At 35.7% G+C, this 26,207-nt stretch overlaps 1 protein-coding gene across 1 annotated transcript in view; it reads left to right on the top strand.

The window, feature by feature from the left end:
• The window catches only part of LOC114476594 (tetratricopeptide repeat protein 7A-like), a 98,675-nt gene that overhangs the window by 11,558 nt on the left and 60,910 nt on the right, over nt 1-26,207 (top strand). Inside the window, 6 exon segments of the mRNA XM_028468327.1 lie at nt 7,256-7,386; nt 8,575-8,696; nt 15,260-15,338; nt 15,913-16,082; nt 20,358-20,421; nt 20,508-20,645. Coding sequence (XP_028324128.1) covers nt 7,256-7,386; nt 8,575-8,696; nt 15,260-15,338; nt 15,913-16,082; nt 20,358-20,421; nt 20,508-20,645 — 704 coding nt within the window.

Raw genomic sequence — 26,207 nt, 5'->3', positions numbered from 1 at the left:
AATTGGACTTAAAAAAAAACCCAGTCATTTCACTGTATTTACATTAGATATTTATTTGGACCAGCAGAGGGCACTGGTAACCCAGTGGTCGGTTGGCATGCAGATATTTTTGCAGTGAAGAAGAGATGCTATGCGCTAGCAGACAGAGCTAACAGAAAAAAGTGACTTTTACAGATATTCTTTCGGTGTGAAAGGGGTAAGGAATCATTTATGAACATGTTTAAGAGTAGAAGGCAGCCAGAAAGAAAGTAGTAGTAGATTCCACCCGCCGCCTATATTTCTGGACAAGAGAAGGATAAATATATAAAAAAGTACGGCAATTAAATTTTCAGAAAATAGCGATGTGAACCGTGATACCTATGAATCGATTTTTTACTGCCTTACTATTAATCGTTACATCCCTACTGGAAATGATAAAAAAACATCAATACAAATAAATGTATTCAGGAGCCACTAAATCAGTGTTTTTCAAGCTTCAAACTACACACCATGTGTGGTCGCCTGGAGTTTAAATGGGGTCGCCTGAAATTTCTGAAAAATTTAAGTAAATCTTTAGAAATCTTTGAATCTAAAAGAAAAAAAAATAAAACACAATCTTAAACAACTGTATTTCTATACTTTCACTTTGTGAAATATACATTTAGTTAAACTAAAATGCAGTAAACAAATAAAAAATAAAATAGAGCTCAAACATGATAAGAAACTAATTCTAGAAAAAAAAATGTCTAAAGATACTAGACATTTCTGTCTAGAATTTCTGGTCTTTAGGGTCACCAGAAATTCTTCATATCAAAATGGGGTCACGATCCAAAAAAGGTTGGGAACCACTGCATTAAGTAATGTTTCTTTCCAGTTATTTACAAAATCAGATTATTGAAAATGTGTTATCACTCGTTCATTTCATCATTATTATCTGTAGTTGTTTTTAAAGAGTAACTAAATCCCAAACCCACTTTTTTCTCCAGAATACATATGTATTTGTGTATTAAGTAGTGCTGTTTATTAATCCTAGCCCCACTTTTCACATTTCAGTAAAAGTATTTTAATTTTAAGCATTTAGTTGTAAAATGTTAGGGTTACTGGCCTCTAATGGTTAAACGCTGCATTTTTCTATTGGCTGAAACAGATTCTTTGGGTCCCCCTGCTTCATCAACTTTCACTGTTGGCTCCGCCTCTCCTATAAAAGCTGAGAGGAGGGAGGAGGGTTTCCTCCAATAACAGCCCTCAGTGAGCATTGATTGACAGCCAATGAGGAAGTCCACTGTGTTCTGTGTGAAACAGTCATTGTAACGGTGATGTTTTTGACTCTGAGCTTCTATAAAGATCAGATTCTGGTCTAATCAGAGGGTTCATCAAACTAAGTAGTTTATTTATTTATATAGCGCTTTTTTCAGACCAGGGTCACAAAGTGCTTCACAATTTACAGTTTAAAAAGGGTACAATGCATATAAAAGTCCACTACAATGATGCTACAATGTATAAAAGAGTCCATTCACAAACAGGAGTGTGTCAAGAAGGCCTCCATACAAAAGTGAGTCTTTAGATGACTTTTAAAAACATCCACAGAGTCCAGCATCCGCAGAGTGTGTGGAAGGGCATTCCAGAGACGAGGAGCTACCGCCTTAAAAGAGTGATCACCTCGTGTTTTAAAGCGGGTGCGGGGGACCAGCAGCAGGTTTTGAGAAGAAGACCTCAAGCTCCTGTTTGAAACATAGGGCTGGATCAGACCCTCAATGTATTCAGGCGCCTGGCCATGAAGGGCCCTGAAAGTCAGCACAAGGATTTTAAAATTCATCCTGTAGATGACAGGGAGCCAATGTAGAGTTTTTAAAATAGGAGTGATATGGGCTCTCCTACAGGTACGGGTCAGGAGGCGTGCAGCAGAGTTCTGGACCACTTGAAGACGAGCCAGATCCTTTTTGCTAAGGCATGTAAACAGACTGTTACAATAGTCCAACCGTGAGGAAACAAACGCGTGGATGACCATCTCAAGCTCAGGACCAGAGACTATGTGTGTATTTACAGACATCTATGCTATGTGTGTATTCCTGTCTGTCTCAGTGTGCGCTATGTGTGTGAGAGCTGGGCTGTGTGTGAGCTTCACGTCCTGATTGTGTGTGTCTGTGGTTGTAGTGACACATCTCAGCTGTGAACTCACTATGTGTGTGTGTGTGTGTACAGACACATCAGTGTGTATTACCGTCTGTCTCTGCGCAGCAGTGTGGGCTGCCTGAGTGGGCGTGTCTTACTGCTACAGCAGTAACGCCCATAATCAAGGCATTTTTTGAATTTCCCCTAGTGGCAGGTCAGCAGAAAGCAGGGGTTTATTAGTCTTTAAATAGTTTTCTAAGCAAAATGTTTGACAAGGGGGAAGGGGGTACTCAAACCACTGTCCTAAAACTTCAATACTTTTTAAGAATGTCATAATGATGACATGATTTGGTTTTATTTTTAAACTGCATGAACTGGCAGTGGCTGTTTTTAGGTTATATTTGCAGAATGGCACCTTTTGCACTTTGAATAGGAAGCATTCACTTTATTTATTTCCTCTCCGAAAATATTGTCCCTTATCGTTATTGTGAGCTTAGTTTCGTCCCACCCACAGCGCCCCCCACAGGACGCCTTGGGGGACAGGATTGTCAGCCTTTTCCCAATCCACAAATCATGTAGACTGGTTGGATAAACTCCAATGCCCTCTCCAGATCTATTGTGAGGGTAAAAAGATGGTCCACAGTTCCACAGCCAAAACCTAAACCCCATTGATCCTCACCAATTAGGTTCTACTATTGACCAGTCTTTCCTCTCAGCACCTTGGAGTAGACCGTACCAGAGAAGCTGAAGAGTGCGTTTCTCACAGGTGGAACATTTCTTCTTTTCCTCTTTCTTAAAAAGTTGCAGAGATGTATCAGCCAAGACAGCTCTACAACATCCAGAGAATAATGAACACACATCATTGTGTCATTGTGTGTATTCCCATCTGTCTGAGTGGGCGTGTCTTACTGCTACAGCAATAACGCCTATAATCAAGCATTTTTTTTAGTTTCCCCCCTAGTGGCAGGTCAGCAGAAAGCAGAGGTTTAGTTCTTTAAGTACAAGTAAAATTACTGATTAGAAAAATACTCAAAAAGTACCCATAAAAGCAACTCAATTACATTAACGTAAGTAATTATGTAATCCATTACTTTCACCTCTGGTTCTTAATGCAATGCACACTATCGGATTTGACGTTGAGCGCACGGAAGAAGTTTCTGAGCACCGTGTCTCTTCTTCAGGTTTCTGTTTCTCTGCCTAGAGGATTTCTCTGAACGCAAACCAAGGTGTTAAAATGATCAGCTGTCCTCCACCCATTCAGACCCATTCCACCACTAAACCAGTGTGAAAGCAGCCTAAATTACCCAGGATGGGTCTGGTCCATCCCCAGCCCCAGGGCAGCACTGCCACACAGTTGTTTTACTGCCTCAGAGAATGATATCTACAAATAAAAATCTTTTTTTTTTTAAAGTCACCTTTAGCCAAAAAACCAAAACACCAGTGGATTCCTAAACTAGTTGTTTGAATGTGTTTTTGTACTGGTTTTAAACTCTACACTGCTAGAGATCAGGTACAAATATGTAAGCGTCCGTGTGACTTAGACTGTGTGGACAGCACGACCCACTTAATCAGAACATCTTGTACTTGTAAGCCTTGACTTTAAACAAGCCGGAGACTGTAAACATGATGTAAATGCTGTTCAAACGCAGGAACCTTCTATGGTGGTTTCAAAGTGCAGAGATGTGATAAGCTGGACGTTGCAGATACTGCCGTTCTGTTCAGAATCAGAATCAGAAATGTTTTAAAGGCCAAGTACAGTTTTTAGGACAGTACAAGGAATTTGACTTGGTAGTCAGTGCGCGAAACAGAAAACAAAGAAACAAGCCAGCAACAATATTAATAATAATGATAAATATAAAGGATGAGGGATAAATAAAGGATAGATAGAGAATAAAGGATAAATAGTAATAGTAAATCTCTGAACTCTTCTACAACTGTGCACATTCAACGCAGAAAATAAGCCCTTAGATATTATTACACAATACACACCCACACAAATTTAGTTTTTGTTGTTTTTATTACAAAATGATTTAGTACCAAATAACAAATCAACTTTCAAGCTTTTGTAAGATGATCAGAAAATCTTGAGTGACTTTTTATATATATATAAAAGCTGAATAATAAACCGTTGTTACTAGTTAAAGTCAGAAATATCTTTGGAATCATTACATTTATATCACAAACACGTAATAATCCTTCATTTGTTGTGTGCTTCACCTTTTTGGAGATTTCAGCCCATGAGCGTCCACAGGTTACGTCAGGCTAACTTTGTATTTCTGCTCTCAGAGAAAGTCTGTGGTGAATTCATCATTTATCATTTCTGAGAAGACTAGGAACATTACAGGGGGACGGATTAAGATGTTACACTTACCAGAAAATGAGAACTGGGTCTTTGAAGATGGCGGTGGGAGCAGAGCATTTGGATGGCACTACTGCTGCGGGGGCCACATGCAGACCCCAAAACAAACACATAAAACCACTCCCAAAATACAAAAAAGCTACTACAAAATCACATTAAGTGACAGAAAAATACACAAAATGTCTCCAAAAACGATGACAAAATAACTTTTTGTGCAGTCCCCAAAACAAACACACAAAATGATTCCCAATATACAAAAAAGTTATAATTCACAAAATGACAGGAAAAAAAACACAGTGATTTCAAAAACATACAACGAAACTAAAAAAATACTCCAAAAAGCTACCACAAAAATACAAGAAATGACAAAAAAATACACAAAATGACTCCAAAAAACAACAACATGCACAAAATGGCCCAAAAAACACGCATTTTTGTGCAGTCTCCAAATAAAAAAAACACATAAGAACAACTTCCAAAGTGACAGAAAAATACACAAAGTGGTTTCAAAAACACACAAAAAAAACTACCACAAAAACACATTAAATGACAAAAAATACACAAAATGACTCCAAAAAACAACATTATGCACAAAATGGGCCAAAAAGCACATAGTTTTGTGCAGTCCCCAAATAAAAAAACACAAAATGACTTCCAAAGTACAAAAAAACAACAAAATGACAAAAAAATACACAACGCATAAAATGACAAAAAAAATAGTAGTTATAGTAGTACATGTGTGCTAAAAAGGCTTCATATAAGGTCTGACGGAGTGTTCCTCACTGTGAGGATGGAATCAGATATTTGGAGGATGACTTCAGTCTGATAATTACATTTGCTCTGGGATCTGGACTCACTGCAGGCCTCATAATCTACATTTTCTTCCGCTTATTCCTCGAAACATGTCTGCACGTAATCATCAGATTCAATATTGGAACGAGCAGAGATCTGTTTACTGTCTATTATCAATGATCACGTCCTGGCTATGAATCTTTCTGCAGCTGTGGTTGCTTTGCTGAGAGCAGCCAAATAAAGTAAACATGAAAATAAAATGTATTTTTATTTTGTTTTGTCACCAGAGGTGTGAAGAGTACTGATATATCTACTCAAGTACAAGTAAGTCATACATAAAATACTCAAGTACAAGTAAAAAGTAGCTCAATTAAATAATACTGAAAATAAAAGTTACTCGTTACTTTCACCCCGTGTTTATTTTTATGTTAATACATCTTGGTACGGGTCCCTTGCATACAGTAAACATCTCATGTGTAAACTTAAAAAGGAACAGACCAGATCTTGCGCAATTAGAACTTAATTTATGCATCTGTATAAAATAAAAGGTTTGTCAAAATGTACAATTATTTAAAAAATAAAATAACACCAATAAATACAATAGAAATAAATAAAAACAGAATTGATCAGGCTCTGACTATAGATACATTTATAAAAGTATTGTTTTGGTGCATTCATCTGATTGGTCGGCTATGATGTGATGCGTTTGATTGTTGTCTGGTCGTTTCATTTTTTTGTAGTTTCACAATATCTGTTGATCATTTTAAAACTAAAAATAATAACTTACTCAATGACAGTTTTGTCTAGAATGTAATTAATTACTTAACTTATTTTAAAATGTAATTAAGTACAAGTAAAATTACCGATTTAAAAAGTAACTTAGTTACAGTAACGTCAGTAACTTGTAATCCATTACTTTCACCTCAGATTTTTTTACACAGTGTTTAAAAAGAAAAAAAAAAACTGGAATTCAAATGGTTCACCTGAAATGTCTGGTAATAGATCAAATATATTTTGTTTACTTTTTGTTTCACCATACACAATTCTAAACAACCATATTCTATACTTTCACTTCTCAACAAAAAATCTATAGTTCAATTTAAATGATGTATAAATATGTGAGCTAATGCATCTTAGCACTAAACCTGGCTACTCTGTATTTATAACAAACGTGATCAAAAATAGTAATTGTAGAAAGAAATATTAAAAAGCCTCTGGGGTCGCCAAAAGGTCACGACTCAAAAAAGGTTGGGAACTACTGGAGTAGATTATTATTGAATATTTATTCATATTCTTTACCCGTTTATTCTGTTTCTTAGCTCCCCATTCTGCTGTTACAGGAAAACATTATTAGTTATTATTAGTATTTATTTACTGTTAGAAACTCTAACAAACCTAAAATATACAGTAGAGGAAACACATACAAGGACAGGTGGAGAACATGCAAACTATCACCTCATAATAATAGCGTCTAAGTCATTTTTATTTTAGCAATTTTGAGATTTTATGCCTGTAGCTCATGTGTTCTTACATTATGAAAAATATAACATTTGAACACAAGTTAAAATAGCATTAAAACCATTTCAAAAAGAAAATGAAGTTTAAAAAATGAAAGAAAAATAAAATAAAAAACTAGAAGAAAAATAAAATTAAAATAAAATGAAAATGAAAATTGAAAAAATAGAAAACAAATAAATAATAAAAATGAAAACATTAAAAAAAAATGAAAACAGAAGTAAAATTAAAATAGAAAATTAAAAGAAAACTACAATTTAAAAAAATTGAAAAATTAAATCAAAATAAAGAAAAGAGAAAATTTGAGCAGAAATAAAATTAAAAAATAGAAGAAATTTTTTAAGAAATTAAAAGAATAATAAAAAAATAAATAAATTAAAAGAAAAAGAAAATTAAAAGGAAAAAAAAATTATCTTTTTTTTTTAATGCTTTATAAAATGGCTTTGACATTTTCTTGGTGGTTGTAAATAATTTAAGCTGCCTCTTTGTGTGTTTCAGGTCTGTCTCTGGACCACCAGGCTTTGTCTTCAGTGTCTCGTATTCGTCTCTCAGAGCGAGAAGAGGAGAGTCTGTCCTGTTACCTCAGGGCCTGCGACGCAGCGCTGGCCTTCCTCCAGGAACTCGATAAGGTTCTGATCAAACAAAAAACCCACAACAACTTTAGTTTGTTGAGTTGAAACGAGAGTAAATATGTCAGTATGTTCACAGTCAAAGTCAAATAAAAGCATGCTTATTGTTGTCTATTGCAGGGGTTCTCAACCTTGGGGTCAGGACACCATTTGGGCTTGTGAGACACTGGGAGGGGGTCGTCAGATGCCTTAAAAAAACGAAGAATATTTTTCAACAATTAGAGCCAAATTTTTTAAACTTTTTTTTTACCTTTTTTCTGCAACTACACCAAAATTGTCATATTTTAACCTATTTTCATCACTTTTTCTTGACATACGGTGGGTATGGAAAGTATTTAAATGTTTCACTCTTTGTTTCATTGCAGCCATTTGCTAAAATGAAAAAAAAAAATATTTCTCATTAATGCACACTCAGCAGCCCATCTTGACTAAAAAAAACCAGAAATTTAGACATTTTTGCAAATGTATTAAAAAAGAAAACTGAAAAATTTAAAGGGGTCTGAATACTTTCTTACCCACTGTATTTTTGCTCCTTTTAATTTATTTTTGCTTCTCTATCAAATTCCAATGCTTTCTTTCCACTCTCAGCTCTCATCAACCCTTTCCACCACTTTTCCACCTAATGTTACATATGTTGACCCATTATTGTCACTTTTAATTTTTTTTCATCATAATTCATGCTTATTTTTGCCAATTTAACCACATTCACTATTTGTCATGCCCATTGTTTGTGAGTTTAAACTAATTGTTTCAATATTGACACTTTTAATCATTTTCTTTTACAGCTTTTTCTGTCCGTTATTGGCCATTCTAGTTTGCAGCTTTTAACCAATTTAATCACATTTTTCACCATTTTTGGTCACATTTATCCCATTTTATTTCTGAATAAAATGATGATTTACATCTTTAAGATGATTATATACTATGACCCAAATAATACTAAACTTCTTGGATAACAGTGGATATTATTCAGATAAATAAATAAATAAATGTGGTTATCACAGATTCATAGAACAATGGACCATCATTTTACTGACTTTATGGATGGACCCCAAAAATCTCTCCTCTTTATTCCCCGTTCTCTGGAACCTTTATTTTGGGGGTCGTGGGCTGAGAAGGTTGAGAACCACTGCTCTACTGTATTGTGTTGTGAACTCATCCCTACTGATTCAGTCGTGTTTATTTCAGACTGTAACGACTCCTCACGCTAAAGGAGCTAAATCCAACCTACCTGCTCCTGTAGACATGGATCTGGGCTACTTCCTACAGGCTGCTCTGCAGAGTGCGTACCTTTGTCTGCTGCACAGGGGGTGAGTGAACACTGTTATCTGTGGTTTAGGCTTCCAAAGGTTAATATGAGTGTGTATTATTCTGATTAGTTCATGTTTGTACTGGGACACGTTTTATCTAATCAAAGGTTTCCAAGGTTACACCTAATTTAACAGCTCTTCACTATTAATTTACACAGTAATATAAGTCACTTGAAATGTTCATAAGTAACAAAGCATCAAAGTATTTGACAACACATGGTGGGAAGCACACGTGTCCAACTCGAGGCCCGGGGGCCAAACCCGGCCCTTCAGAGCATCTGATGTGTCTCGCAGGAGAAAGTAACAATTTCAGAGAAAACATAAATCATTGTGTAAATTAAAAAAATTATTCAGCCGTAGATTTCTCAATCCCTCCAAATACACACATTTAATGAAACTGCATAATATTTGCAGGACTCACAGTTTTCCCACGTTTACATCCAGGGCCGCCCCTCCTTACACACAGAACATGCGGGTGTGTGTATGGCATCATCTTCCAATCTTCCATGGGGGGCCACATTTTGTGTGAGGAGAGGCCTTTGCTCACATTTGAAATGGACATGCTGTGCGCATATACGCACTGGAAGTAGATAAAAGAGAAAAAAAAAGCAGAGTTGAGGGGACAGCTTTCCCAATTCTTAATATAATTTACATAATATCCAAACATTTAAGTGCCAAAAAACACAGTGACTAGGAAATAAAATAAACGATTCACAAAATAAAACCAAGTAAAAGAAATTTGTGACATTTGACCCTCCTGCTTCCCGTAGCAGCTCAGAGCTTTGTTTACAACATGGCGGACACCATGGGTTCTCCGCAGACCCATAAGTCTGTTGTTTGTTGTAGTGATGCACTGAGAAAACAAGCAACTGCAACAGAACCCTACACTTAGTGCATGCTTGTCTGGATATAAAGCGATGGATTGAGCTTTATTGTTCCAATCTACTCCCCCCTCCCCGACAAAATCAGCGTCCCCCTGGCCGCCGGGAGTGTGCATGCATTCAGCGTTCAGAGAAGGAGGCGTTATGTTGTCAGAGACTTTTAATGCCATAATCTACGTTGTTGGACTTTTAAATGCTTTTAATCCATATAAATCCTTTTATTCTCTCCTACCTATTGTTTAACTTAGTGGTTTATAACTGACACAAGTCTATCCTTCATGTTAAAGTGTATCTCACATATTAAAGCACATGTATCCAGTGTTGTATCATATATCATGTAAAACATCATAAATAATACCACTGCTTAATTTGAGCGACTTTATTCTCTTATTCTTTAAATTACAGGAGGTGCTGAACATTTCATTTTATTTTGCAGCAGTTCATGTTTTGGTACTGTAGCAAAAATGAAGCAGAAAGCGGCTCCGGCTTGATTTTATTATGAATTAACAACATTAAACAACTTCACCAAAATCCTACATTTTTCCTCAGATTACCCCACACAATTTCCCCAAACTACATAAACATTGTTCACAAAATCAAGGAAATTTAAGTAAAGATTGGACTGAAGTAAACAAAATGTTTATTTTATTGCAAAATTGTGAACCATCAATGTGCAAAGTAGGGCATAATAATGTTCAAAGTACTTGTTTCTGTGCCTAAAATCTGCTGCCTACTTAATATCAAACTGGTCTGTGTTTGAACCCTGCTGTAAAGAAAACTCCATTTATCTGCTTTATCTGATCAAGTATTGACATCGACTAAAGAAGGAAGAGTAAAGAACGTAGTAGCATCAGTAAACAGGAAGCTACAAATAGCTACAGCAAAGTTAGGATAGATTACACTGAGGAAAAACTCTGATTTACTTTGTTTTAGAACAATAAAAGACTCAACATGTGAATCTCATTTATGAACTTTTCCTACAGTTAGTAAATCCTCTTACAGTTAGGATTGATGGCCAGCAGGTGGCAGTGTTACTGCATGCACAACATTGCAATGACAGTGTTTCACATTTCAGTATTAGTGGTGATACTCAATAAATAATTAAAAAAAAAAAAAAAAACTGTAATTAATTAAAGACTTTGTAGTTAATTAATCTCATTTAATCACACAACAATATTTGACACAAGATGCAACATTTTTCCAGTTTAAGTGGATTTTGGTATATGACTGAATCAATAAAAACAATAGCAACACATTAGTGTTTATTATTTTCATCACTGAGTGCTAACACTGTGCAGTATGAATAGAGATTATTATGATTACATTGTTCACTAAGCACAAACTTAAATTAAATATGCTACTGTATATTTATTGGTTTGTGCCACTATAAACTCAATTTGAATAGTTGGTATTGAATTTGAAAGTAACAACTTGCCATAATAACAACAGCACCCAGTAACTACTATTATAATAAAGTTATAAATAACTTTAATAATGCAAACCTGGTTGTGGTGTCTTTGTTCTGGGCGGTCACACCCTCAACGGGCCTAAGAATCATTTTTGTAGATGTAAACAGGAGTTCCATGAATCAGTGATTGATTGCTCAACCTTACGGACCGTGTAGTGACATTGAATTGCGTGCAAGTGAATCTGAATTTGAGAAACAGAAATATATTGAATTTTTGGAATGTACTAAGATGAAAACAGAAAAAACACAATTTCCAGTTACTAATTAAGTTTCAAAACAGTAAATTCAACTTCAAGTTGTTACTTTGAAAATCAATACCAACTAGGGCTGAACAATTTTGGAAAATAATCTGATTGATATTTTTCCATCAATATTTCGATTGCGATTTAATTTGTAGTTATTATTTCAAGATCCTCTTCTCATGTATTTTTCAACAAACATAATCAATGAATCAATGTAATGTGTTCTTCTAATAAACAATATCAGATGTATTATACATAAATAGTTCTTTCTTATAGGTGAGGCTTATGTTAAGATAAAAGAAAATGAAGCAGTTTATTTATCTACTTAATTACATTTGTAAACCTAAATACTTTGACTTGCACTCTTGTAAGTATTCACCATGACAATGTAACCAAATTCTGCCAAACAAAATTAAAAATTAAGGTGCAGGAAAAGTAAGAAGAACAAAACGGGCTAAACGGGTCATTCCTGCGTGTCGGGAGGAGGGGGGAGGTACAAAATACCCCCAGCCTGTGAGCCAGATAGCAAAATAATAGGTGACATGTAGGAGGTAGCAGCACACCTTTGTATGAGAGATAATCCATGCTCAGCAGAGCTCAGAGGGAGAGAGGAAAGGCGTTTACGAGATAGAAAATGGTGCTGCGTACGAGAGTTGACGTTCCCAGCAGCGCACACTCGACCAGAGCATGTGTGGAACTCATGGATAATGTGGCGATTGTGAGATAAAACCATAAAAAAACTGGGCAAGCAGTGATCCTCTGCACGTCGGGGAGGAAGACGAAGTTGCGTGTGTGCAGACTGACGGGAGAAAAAGTTGAAGGAACGCCAAAATTCAGTAATAAATTCATTCAACTCTGAACCAGATAGATAAATAATAATAATTTTGCCATCAAAAGCCCGGTCTCAGTGTTTTTTTTAATGTTTTATATAAGGAAACAATGTTCAGATGTTATTCAGTTGTCACTAAAGCAAAAAAATGGCTTTAAAGTCACTGACAGGGTTTTTTTTTAGAAAAAGGCTTTTTTCTCAGCTTTTTGCTCTGAAACAGAAGATTTGTGTAAAACTTGCTCTATTCAACGGCTGATTACAAAAGAACGAAACGAGCCAGAAACAAATGGGTTTTTTTTGATAAAAGTAGGGGCAGATTTCAGATAGTCATAGTAGAAAATATTCTGTCGGTCTTTAAAATCAGTCAAAATGCTCAAAAACGGCTGGTACTGAGGGGGTAGAAAATCTGAAAACGGCTGGCACTGAATGAGTTAAAACCAGATAACCATCCAACAAAGGGAACCAATCCAAGTTCCTCCATCAGATCCAAAGTTCCACAAACACAGGGACAGAGATGAACCTGTAGCAATGATTATGAACTGGAAACTCAACTAAAGCTAACTATGCTAAGCTAACCCACCGACACACAGACTGAGCTAAGAGCTAATGCTAACCACTCCATATAAGGAATAGACCAAGTAAAAAAAACAAGTCTTACTGTCATAAAACCACAGAGATCCATTGATTTGTTTATGATCAGATTTGACACTTTACTATGGAAGAATAAAAACTAAACATGTCACACGTTGTGTGAAATAAATGTTAGCATAAATAATAATGTTACTATTCAATATTTTTTAATTATATTTCACGTGTTCACAGACAAAGCTGGTCCCATTAGACTAATGTAACTATTGAGATTATTACACCTAAATATACTGAATGATTAAATCATCAGCTTGATCTGGTTTAATTATAGGAAATCATAGTTATTTATTAACCATAACTTTATGTAACTCATTATCAGATAAATGAAACAAGATTAAACAGCAGTAAAAACACTAATGGAGTTATTTTTACTTTTCATGTGCTTTTTTTTTTTTAGAAAATAATTTTATTTCAAATGAGGAAATACATGAATTACATACAATAACACTAATAGTGATCCACATGCACTAATATATTCCATAAAATATCAGCTCATCAACTCTATGAGTCAGCAGTTATTGTAGCCTTTTATAATGTGTCTAATGTTGATGTATTAACATTTATTTGTGTTTGTAAGGAACTTGTTTATTCTTTAAGTTGGGAATTGTTTTATTTATTTATAGTTTTTCATTTATCGTGATATTTATCGTTATCGTGATAAATACCAGAAATGATCGGGATCATATTTTTTTTAGTCCATATCGCCCATCACTAGTATGTTCTTATTAAACCTTAAGAGGGAAACAAAACCTTTTGAACACTAATAAAAATATTATATTCACTCAATAACAGCAGCACACAACACACTGAATTATTTCCTCTGTATTTCATCCATTTCCCCCTCACGGATAGCAGTGGCTGCCATAACATTACGGGTGGTCCGAGAAGCAATTTGGGGGGTGGAGGAGGGAGGGAAGCCTGCAGGGTACCCGGGGTGGCATCGACCAGGGTGATACAGTCATGCCTGCCGGTGCAGAGTGGGGTTTTTTAGCAACGGACCCCACAACCCTGCGGACGCCGACCAATGTCAGTGATCAATCCTTTCGCGAGGCTGTAACTTTCAGATCCCTTCAACGCATGCGTGTAGACTACGTCACTTCCTTCACTCGCAATCTTTACGACGGAGCTGCTGGAACGTGATATTTCAATGTAAACCAAACATACGACGTTTGTTAAATATTTTAATAGTAGTACACGTAAATATGTGACTGTTTTGTGGTGTTTTTTTAATTGCTAATTTAAAAAAAAAAGAGGATAAAAACACAATATCCAACGTTGACGTTGGTCAAAAACCAAACAGAAAATAAAATAAAAAACAAAACAAATCAGAATTCACTCAAATCATACTTTTTAATTATTATCCCCACAAAGTGGAAAAGGGATACTGTAGGTTTGAGCTCCGTCCGTGCATCTGTCCGTCCGAGTTAAAGTGGACAGCTTTTTTCAGAACACATTTAAGATAAGATAACCACATTTTGTGTGTGGCTTCAGAGTATCAATACCTTGATGAAGTTCGAAACTCACATATATCTGCCAGCAGGTGGCGCTATAACAAAGGTCAGTGCGTTTTGGCTTTTAACTCCTACATTGTATGTCGCACATTCAAAAATTTCATATCAACAGATTCCCTGAAAAACACTGAATCAGCTGAGCAAGGCCACGCCCATTTCCGCCTGGAGTTTTGTTGGCGCAAAATCGCGAAAACTGCACAACCTACTTTTTCTAACTCCTCCTTGGGGTTTTGTCAAATCAGTGTGAAACTTGTCATTTAGAGTCTTCAGTTGGACTTGATCTGAATTTGAGGAAATCATTTTGTTCAGTCAAAATATGCGCAAATTATTAACGAGTAAAGTTTTCTAGCTAGCTATAAAAACGCGAACTGTTGCATATCTTGGTCAAAATAAATGCTAACACCACCAAATCTGAGATCTTTGGTTGGCATGTGTCTGTGGGGGAATCAGCTACATTTGAATAATGTAGGCCACTAGGGGGCACTGCAGATATGGGACATTTATATTTCTTAAAAATCAAGACCACTTTTTCAAACACATTTTGGCATGTAAGTTTCACATTTTAAATCACATCTTCATAAACTTCATATCCACGTGTTCAATGCAAACTGTACGTAGGCCTGTGTCCTAATGCTCGCCCTGTGAAAAGGATTGAGCACTGACACGCACCCCTCACGAGCGCGCCCGCTGCGACTCTGTCTTGGAACTCGTTCATTGAGAACGGTTCTGTGCTGTTTGGAGTGGAAAAAAGCGATAGTGCGTTATTTTTCTGTAATGAATTAATCATAGTTAATGCGATAAAGTCCCAGCCCTACTCAAATTATTTCACATCAAATATTAAATGCAAACATCAAAATAAGATGAAGATGACTAAAACACACACAATGTCTACACATCTGTTAAACTCACACACATCACATTAGACTGTTTTAGACTTCATTACATTGTGAACAATCATTCGTTCATACGTTTGTTGTGTTTCAGTCACCTCGCTCAAGGCGCTCACCAGCTACGCAGAGTGTTGAGGGTGGTGGAGTCTCGAGGCTCTCAGAACTTTAGAAAGGTGACACACACACCCACACACACACACACACACACACACACACACAGTGTTCTATCAAAGCTTGTTTTGTGGCTTTTTCTTGTCATTTTTTTGTGTGTTTATGTCGTAGTTTTGTTTATTATTTTTTGTTCTTTTTTATTTCGTGTTACAATTCTGCATGTTCTTGAAGTCGTGTTTGTTGTTTCGGGTATTTTTTTTTGTGTCATTCTGTGTATTTATTCATTCATTCTGTGTCTTCTTTTGTACATTTTATTATCATTTTGTGTGTTTTTGGAGTACTTTTCTAGATGTTTGTTCTCATTTTGTGTGTTTTTGTTGTCATTTTGTCTGTGTTTGTCATGTGTGTTCAAGTAATTTTGTGCATTTTTAAGTCATATTGTATACCTTTCTATTATATTTGTTGAGGTTTTGTGTGTTTTGGGGTAATTTTGTCTACTTTCATTGCTTTTTTTTTTTTTTTTGTATTTTGTGTATTTTGCTTCTATCTTTTGTATATTTTTTGGAGTCACATTGTGTGTTTACTTTATGGGGCGTGTGTGTGCGTGTGCGTGCGTGTGCATGTGTTCTCTTCCAGTGCGCTGCGAGGAAGCTCGCTGAGGTTCTCCTGAGCTCTGTGAGCGAGGACAGCTACTGGCCCCCCCTGGGACCCCCACCCTCAGCATGGCTGCACAGAGAGGGAGCGGCGGCCTCCAAAGATGCCATCTACCCCACCATCAAACCACCACAGCGCTACAGCACCGACTGGTAACACTGGGATGAGTGGGACATTCACAGCACAAACACACTGTTCACACAGATTCCTTTAAACGCCACATGACATAGGACACATGTGGCCCTACATTTAATATTGGCCCCCAAAATATACACACAAACTGACTGTAGACATAGAGAAAATGTCAGCAAAATGACACAAATCAAGAACAAAAAAACACAACATGACTCCAAAAAACCTGCAATTCAGCAACAAAAACACACAAAATAGAAACAAATTACACAAAATAGAAACAAATTACACAAAACGTCAACAAAACTACACAAAATTACAGAAAAATAGCCAAATTGATAACATTCATATCTGATCAATCTCAGAGTACAAATGATAAATTTGATCGTCATTAACTTGTTACGTCCTCATGTTTTGAAAGCCCCGCCCACTGAGGTCCAACAAGAAAAGAAAGTTTGAAATGACAATCAGCATCATCACCTCTGAGGTAGAGCAAAACAAAGATGTGCTTTTTGAACATGTGAAAACTGGACTTTAATTTAAACGCACAGTGGAAGAGGATCAGCTACTGAGCAGGTGACGTCTGCCCCCCTGTGTGCACTGAGAACGCAGAGATCCTGGAGACACACACAAATATGACGTTTATATCAAATAAATATGACATTAAAGAAATTAAGTATCTAAACGCTTTAAAAAAAACCTTAAAAATGACAAAATGTTGTCCATTGTTTGTGTTTATTATGCATTATGCCTATAATTAGTCACATTACTGATTAAATACTGCAGCGCAATTGTAAATGAGTCCCTATTTCCTCCGTACAGCCTCGGAAACAAACAGAGCAAGTCGTGCAGAGTAATATAAGCCGCAGAAACAAACTAGTGCTGGCATTTAGGAACCGAAAAAACTAATCAAAATTCAAACATCTTCATAAGGGTTCCGGTTCTCGGAGTCCATCCCTAATAATAGGATAGTGTGTGCGTGCACTGGGTGAACCTATGCACTCCTGATTTAGCTTTAGCTTTATAGTTCAGTATTCTGTGAAAGGAAAACCAAAAATCACTAATAACGTGGGCTTTAAAAATAAAAAAATGTTGGTTTTAATTTTCCATGTAGATCTGTTCTGAATATGTCTGATAACGCTTAAATGACAGCTGAGGATTGTTTAATACTTTATTTTCAGTTTCAGTCACGTTATCGTACACGAGCTCAGACCTGATGTGAGATCTGGTCGTAGCGTACGATCACGTCACAATTAATAAATACCAAAGCTTGTGTGAATATGGACGAACACACATCGTACGCTCAGATCTTAACGTACAAATGGTTGATAAATGAGGGCCAATGACAGCAAATACAAAAATAAACAACAGAAATACACAAAATGATTGTTAAAAACACACAAATCGACAAGAAAAGTATACAAAATGACACAAAACATTCACAGGAACAATAGAATGACACAAAAGACAACAAACCAAAATGTCTTATTGTTTTTATAATGTTTATTATTAGGTAGAAAATTATACTCACACTGAATATTACCAGCAACTCACAAAACGACAACAAAATACACTGAATAATGAAAAGAACAAACAAACAACAAATTACACAAAATGACACCAGTAACACACACAACAACAAAAAATACACACAAAACAACAACAAAAACACACTAAATGAGAGACAAATACACAAGATCACTAAAAAATACACAAAAAAGACATAAAACATACAAAAGGAAACATCCAAACGACACCTAAAACACACACACTGAGAGAGAATAATTCAAATAATACCAACAACACAAAAAAATGACAACAAAAACACACAAAGTAAGAGACAAATAAACTGAATAATTAAAATCACAAACAACAAAATTACACCTAAAACACACACAGTGATGATAAAAATGATCTTGATTAGAACATGAACTGAAAATACAAAGGTTTATGTTGGTCCCACATCAGGAGGGAGATGATCGTAAATTATTAAAACTATAGAAATAAATATATTCAGGAGGCACTACATACTGTTTCATTCACTTATTTACAAAATGAGATTTTTTAAAATTTGTGTTATCACTCATTCATTCCATCATAATGATCTATAGTTGATTTTTCATAGTATTCTGAGCAAAACGTAGTAGTTGTACAAGGGTGTACTTAGATTAAAAAGTAAAAGAAAGGGGGGTATTTTAGCCATAGAAGTTTGAGAAGCACTGGCATGTATAACCATTGTGTTTATGGTGTATATACTGTATATATAATCAGTATGGTTGTTCCCAGGGTTGTATGGGCTGTTTCCCATCTTAAAGGAAGGGGACTTCCCTCTTATCTAAACACAGCTCTAAAGATAGAGACTACACTGACTGTAGAGTCCTGGGAGGCTGAAGACACTAGCTCACATTTCTATGGGTTTAGATAAACAAACATGTGACAGCAAAGTGCTGAAAATACATGATCACATGATCACAGGTTCATGATGAGATGAGATAAACTCTGTTCTACATCATCTGAGATCATGTGAAGCACACATTTAATGTGATGTTCTGTGATATGACAGTAAAGACCATGACTTACTCATTTGTTCATGTTCATGTTTTTTCCTCTCATCGTTTGAACCTTTACTACGTTTTGACTTCATCGTACTCAGACCCTTTGACTTAGTTAGTTAGCACATACATAATAACACAGAGTGGTCATCACAGCAGTAATGTGATTATATCAGATCTGAGGGTCACATGATCAACATTCATATTAGCATTTGGAATAATGACCAATCAGAACATTAATACAGGAAATAACAAAGGTGTTTTTTGTTGTTTTGTGTGTTTTTGCTGTTTGTGTGTGTGGTCGATTTGTTTTGTGTATTTGTGTTTTCATTTTGTATACCTTTCTGTGGTTTTTTTGTTTTGTGTTTTTGCAGTTTTTTTGTTTGTTTTTGGTGTTTTTTTGTGTTTTTAAGTCACTTTGTGTATTTCTGTTGCTGTTTTGCATAGTTTTATATAATTTTGTGTATTTCTGTTCTCATTTTGAGTATTCTAGTTGCTGTTCTGTGTATATACATATATATCCCAATCTTTTTTCCCATCCACTCTGTGGAACTTCGTGTTGATGATGTCATAGGTTCTCTCAGAGTCACACAGCTCAATGTTGACAGGTAGTCATGGTTAGGAGTGTGACGATATCTCGATACGGCGATATATTGCGATATTTTTACGCACGATCGATTATCAATATGCTTGCGCTATCGATTTTTTTTTTTTTATTTTTTTTTTTTTTTTTTAAAAAAACCTTTTCTGCATTTTCACTAAAATGTGCAGGTTTGTCTTCACATAAAAGTTGTCACTGTTTGTTGAAGGAACCAATATATTATTTACTGGAATATTGCACTATAATGATGTCACTGGTAAGAAAGACACTATTTTTTGTTTACATAAAGCACTATTAGAGATACTTATTTGTTTACATTGGTATGTTGACACTTATTTACAGAAATGTTGCACTAAAATAGTGTCACTGATCATAGGACACTTTTTCAATTTTTTGTTTTTCAGAGATAAAATAAAAAATTGTATTTTTTCACTTAATCTTTTTTTTTCTTGTTATGACATAGATTATCGTAGACTGATTTCTGACCAATATATCGATAATCTCAGTATCGTTGTATCGTGAGATAATCATTATCGTGAGCTTTGTATCGCGTATAGTATCAAATCGTGAGGTACCCAGAGGTTCCCACCCCTAGTCATGGTAACCCTGAGTTTACCATGTTGCCGTGACTGGAGTGTGTTAGCAGAGCTTGAGCTGCTTGGCGGAGGTCTGTGCTCTCTGACTGCTTTTTTACTTTTGAATACTTTAGTTGGCTTTTGTGTATTTTTGTAGTGGATTTGTCTATTTTTGGAGTCATTTTGTGCATTTACTTTTGAGTGCCACATAAATTTAGTCTAAGGGCGCATGTGAAGCTCGCCCTGAGGATGTTCTGTACTCCTGCACTGTTTGTTGTGTTTAGTAAATGTGCCACCGACAAAAGAAAGTGATGAATGATAGAAAAGAAAGAAAGGAAGGAGAAGTCCAACACCTGAGATGTTTCTGTATTATGATACAGCAGAGGTGGTCCGTACTGGGTTACTGCTGCTCTGTGAGGCTGAAAGTGGACTCCTGTGTGTGTGTGTGTGTGTGTGTGTGTGTGTGTGTGTGTGTGTGTGTGTGGGTGTGTGTGTGTGTGTGTGTGTCTGAGAGACACAGGTGAACTTCCACTTCTTGGTTCTAGTCCTTGTTTTCTGTGTTTGCAGTTGCTTCTGTCCTCAGGACGTGGTGGAGGAGGCTGTGTTACTGCTGCTCATCATAGAGTCCATGGTGAGACACACACACACACACACACACACACATACACACACACACACACACACCTTTGTAACAACACCTTTCCTTTGCTGCTGCAGGCCAGCGGAGAGGCAGTGATCAGTCGTATGCCGGACCAGGCCGAGGCCCGTAAGGCCAGCCTGGAGGAGGCCACCTCCGTCTATGACCTGCTCACCATCAGCATGGCCAGGAGGGGGCAGTACGCCATGCTGTGTGAGGTGCCCATTCACACACTCTTCATTTTCCATCCAACCTTGGGGTCAGGACCCCATTTAAAGTCAGGAGACACTAGGAAGGGGTCGCCAGATACCTTCAAGAAACTAAGAACATTTTGTTAAACAGTTTAAGCCCATTTTTGCTTATTTTTATCCTTTTTCTGCAACTACACCAAACTTGCCATGTTTTAACTTCTTTTTATCACTTTTTTGCTATATTTTTGATACTTTTTGCTACAATACGTTAATCTCTGCAACTTCTCAATCACATTTCAATGCCTTTTTTGCACATTTTTTTCCCACTTTTAAGACATTTTCAGCACTTATAAACCCTTTTCCACCTAATGTTGCATTATTGTCAACCTCTTTTCACCATATTCCATGCATTTTTGCCAATTTAACCACATTTATGATTTGTCATGCCCATTATTTTCCAGTTTAAACTAATTGTTCCTTTTTACCACTTTTTCTACATGGTTTTTGCCCATTTGCAACTTTAAAACTATTTTTTTTAATACAAATATATTTGGGTATGAAATCGTGCTGTTGATTAACCCTGGTCCAACTCTCAACAGTTTTGTCTAAAGTATTTCAATTTAGCATATTTAGTTGTAACATGTCAGAATGACTGCTCTCTATGGGTTGAAACCAGGATATTACAATGGATGTTTGCTATTGGCTGAGAACAAGATCATGTGACCTTTTGGGACCATCTTGCATCACAAACAAGCACTGTTAGCCCCGCCCCTTATATAAAAACTTTCACCTGTGGGGTCTACAATCTATGGTGAGTTGGTTGGATGGAGAGAATAGTGAATAGAGAGGTATATTGAGTAATGAATAGCTAGTTAGCATAGCATAGATTGTTCTTTGGAGATTTTATAGTATAGAGTGGGCGTGTCTTAACTGCTCCAGGAGCCCCGCCCATAATCAAGGCATTTTTTGAATTTCTCTCCTAGTGGCAGGTCAGGAGAAAGCAGGGGTTTAGTTACATCTTTAAGATGACTCTATATACTATGGCCCAAATAATACTAAACTTCATGGATAACAGTAGATATTATTCAGATGAATAAATAAATATATAAATAAATACATACATACATACATAAATTAATGAATAGATAAATAAATAAATAAATAAATAAATAAATAAATAAATAAATAAATAAATAAATAAATAAATGTGGTTATCACAGATTCATAGAACAATAGACCATCATTTTACTGACTTTATGGATGGACCCCAAAAATCTCTCCCCTTTATTCCCCCTTATAGATGGTCCTGTCTCCACATGACTGTTCTTCAACGTTCATGTCTGTGTTCAACCACCTTCAGCTACAGTGGGGGTCCCCTGCTCTATGGAACCTTTATTTTGGAGGTCACAGGATAAAAAGGTTGAGAACCACTGTCTTAAACCCAGGACCTTCTTGCTGTTTTTATTCAGTATTTTCAATGACTAATAGCATTGAAACTATAATCTCATCACATGGAACAAAATCCAATCAGACTGATGATCTTGTGATCTCACACATTGATCAATCAAATGGGTTTGTGTGTTTGTGTGTGTGTTTACAAATATTAACACCATCGATATCAGCTTTATCAATGGGAATTGAGTCTTTAAAGAAACGCATAAACTATTATGCTTTATATTTTAGTCAACTATATCTGACAGATTTAGCCGACTAAAATCTTTTTTGAGTATGGCTGTGTTACAAATTCTATACTAACGTATTATACACTACACAGTTAGTATATACTGTAGTGTATACTATATACTGTTAGTATGATTAGGATGATGAGCGTTCCCACTGAAGTACACTTCTAAGTTTCCCAAGATACATTGAGAACCAACAACGACCAAAACCTGAAGCACACTGAGGCTAAATGTCTCTAGCTGTGTTTCCATCACAGTTTTTCACAAATTAAAAGTGATATTTCTAAAGTTATGACAAAGTAGAATTGCTCTTTGAACGTGTTTCCATTGAAGGTTGTATAGAGAGCCTCGTAACTCTGGTGAAATCTCATCCCGTGAGACTTCGCTGCAGGAAGACGAACCCTTTAAAGCTCCTTAGAACACTCCGTATTCCTTTATTGTTTCACGTTATGTGGCACTAATCATTTTTAAGTATAATGCTAAGAAATGTCTGCGTTTCCTCTTCTATCCACATGTACCACGCCATGTTTACTCAGAGAGAAGTGGTCATGTGACCAGGTACATCACATCCTGTGATGTATAAAAAAAATGTTTCTATTGAGCTTTAACGATAGATGTCAATATAGAAACGTTTGAAAAACCTCCTCATGAAAGGCTAAAAATTTTACATTTTTATATTTGAGTGTTTTTTTTTTTCAAAGTTCAGATGTTACCATCACAAGTTTTTATTGAGCTATTCAGATTTTGGGCATTTCCAATAATAATGGAAACCCAACTTATGTTGATTTTCCACCTTTGAAAGTTCTGAAAACATTTTAAATGAGAAAGTGACCAAGTAGAATATCAACATGTGCTCATTTGTTCCATAAAACTCACGTAAACACATTTCATTCTCACATTTTGGAGATTTTCATTTTGTGCTACTGACAAAACTTCTTGTTAACTTCAAATTAAGAGTCCTATTTACCGTACAAAAATGTTAAATAACTAATGGAAGACAAGGGGAGATGCTTACATTACATAGTTTGATTTTTAGCTTGAGGCCAGTCCAAGGACCATTTTACATTCCACTCACAATGCATCATGGGACAGTTGAGTATGACTAGTGTTCCCAACGTGCATATTTAAAAAATGTCTCCATACATTATACAACGAGGCAGAGGTGTCAAAAACACGAGTTTTCAGTACTTAAGTAAAAGTATAGATACTTGACTAAAAAATGACTGGTTAAAGTAAAAGTATTGAAGTTGCTCCCTTACTTAAGTAGATATTACTAAATGTACTTAAGTAAAAAGTAAAACAAATGTCCCTTCAATAATAAGACAGGATTTTTAAACCAGCAAATTACATATCTTTTTTTTTTTTTGCAGAACGTGTAAAATACTGGTACATATTTGTAAATATGTCAAGAAAAAAATTAAGTGCAAATGCTTAATAAAACCTAGAGCAGCTTTGATTAAACATGTTTAACAACTTAAATGGAAATGGAAAAGTAAATGGAAACAAGTTAAATCTGTTCATCTTTATGAACACCTGGATGATTATAGATAACATTTGTAGATAAAATGTTTTCAGAAAAAAGAAAACAAATGCTCGGTAAAACCTAGAGCTGCTTTGAGTTTAACATTTTTAAAAACTTGAAAATGTGAACCATAAAACTAAGGAACCTGCCTAACGGGAAAAAACTCAAACTACCAACATGTTGCGTCGTTTTACGTCGTGATGTCATCTTAGAAGGTTCTAAAAGTAACGAGCTCATTTTTAAAATGAAAGGAGTAGAAAGTACATATATTTGTTTTTAAAAAGTAAGGAATAAAAGTAAAAAGTCGCCAAAAAAATAAATGGGTGGGCTTTGGCTTTGCCAAACTTTTTAATGAATGTCCTTATCAGAGCGAGTGCAGGGATTACGTGTCTCTTTCCCCATCACTGGCTCTCCTCCACTTCCTGCTCCTTCCATTTCACTTCTTTACAAACACCAAACCTCCTCATGTGACTTATAACGCAGTTTGATTGATTCAGATATATCAGACATGACAACTTATATCACAGCAAAGGCCACAGAACTGTGATTATTAGACGGTCACATGATCAACATCATTCATCTGGTGCCCATTATCACACGTGTTTTTTCATGTGTGTGTATTTATCATGAATTATCATGTGTAAATCTTCAATTGTGCTTGTGAATTGTGTAAAGTGCACAGCACCTGATACACATGTGGAAAGCACCACCATCCACTAGGGGGCAGTACTGAGTTATCTGCTGAAGATGAATTCCATTTACCAATACAAGCATCAAGAATATCTAATAAAGACAAAGTCACTGTTATTTACTGCAGTGTCACCACAAATCACTGTAGCCTTCACTCATTTCCTGTTCATCAATCTATCATGCTTTGTTTGACAACATTTTAATGGATTTTTATTTGTGAAAATGTTTTTGATGACACTTGTCTTGATTTATGGATGCTATATTTTATATAACACAGAGTAAAATTGTCATAGATCCCCAGTACACCCGTTTGGCCAAATAAATGATGTATAGACTATAGTAAGTAAACTTAGAATCTTTACCACCCAGAGAATCAGAACTTGATATACCAATAAACTATTCAGACTGCACCTAAGTAACAAATGGGAGGAAATGAAAATAGGATACAGTTTTAGTGTGAATTTATTATTTGAAACCACAATTTTTAAATTGATTAAATACATTTCTTTACATTTTCTTAAATTTTTAACAAAAACTGCATAACAATTGTGAAAACATTTTTCTGAAAAACATGTGGAAAATCTGAAAAATATATGTGAAAATTGTGGATTAATTTGTGAATATTTTTGAGAGTCCATCTGTCAAGAGAAGATCAGCATTTTTGAAATAAGGAATATTTCACAATTCAGTCATATTGTGAACAAATAAATCTGCTGTGAAACTTACAGCCTGTAACTGTCTTTGTGAATGTTGATGTAATGTCTGTGTTGTTTAAAAAGTATGGACCAACATGATGTCAATATTCAGACAATAGCAAGAAAAACATGCAAAATCTGCTCAAGATAAGTTTACTTCACTTTTGATAATAAAACGCACACTTATAAAAAGCTTCATTCCAGTTCAAGAAATACCATGACATCATGTTTTCTCTTCAAAGCAGCAGAGCATGGCAAGAGCTTTAAACTATTATTCAGCATTTTTAATAGACTCAGCTAGGTGTTAGCTTACTAAGTACACAATTAATTCAATAAGAAATATATGTACGTCTTATCTAGCCTACCATAGTACGGAAGCCCTAAAGACTCATGAAGGCTTTGTTCTTTTTGACATAATAATATTCAATCACGTCTGATAAATAGCCTGTCGACTTTCGCCCTCAATGAACCGCTAACAAGGGGCGGTGTTGTGATGCGCCCAGTCGTTGGTCAGCAAAGAGCAAGAAAATAGGGCCTATTTTTAGAATATTTATTAGATTAGTTATCATCGTCATGTTTTTATTGGACTCTTGTGAAACATTAATGAATAAATTATATCATGAAAATTATATTTTATAAAAAATAAATAAATAAAATAAGTAATTAAAACATAAGTTTCCTTATTTTTCTTTTTTTCATCCATTGATCTTAAATACTTATGGGGTGCCGATGGCGCCCCCTTTGGTGGCCAGCGTTTCTAGCATTTGCCCACTGCCTACGCCACAGGCGGGTAATAATACCACCAAGTTTAGTATGCTAATAATATATATATATATATGATGGCCCGGCACCCCTAGCATTTGCCTATACTGCCTATGCCACAGGCCGGCCCTGATCAGCATTTAGAATATTGACCAATCACAGCATTAACACAGGAAACAACAAATGTGTGTTTTTGCTCTTATTTTATGTATTTTTCTATCGTTCTTATGGATCCATG

The sequence above is a fragment of the Gouania willdenowi genome, chromosome 15 (assembly GCF_900634775.1).
Source record: "Gouania willdenowi chromosome 15, fGouWil2.1, whole genome shotgun sequence".
Lineage (NCBI taxonomy): Eukaryota > Metazoa > Chordata > Actinopteri > Blenniiformes > Gobiesocidae > Gouania > Gouania willdenowi.
Note: the sequence above shows the minus strand (reverse complement) of the source record. Positions and strands in the feature narration are given on the sequence as shown.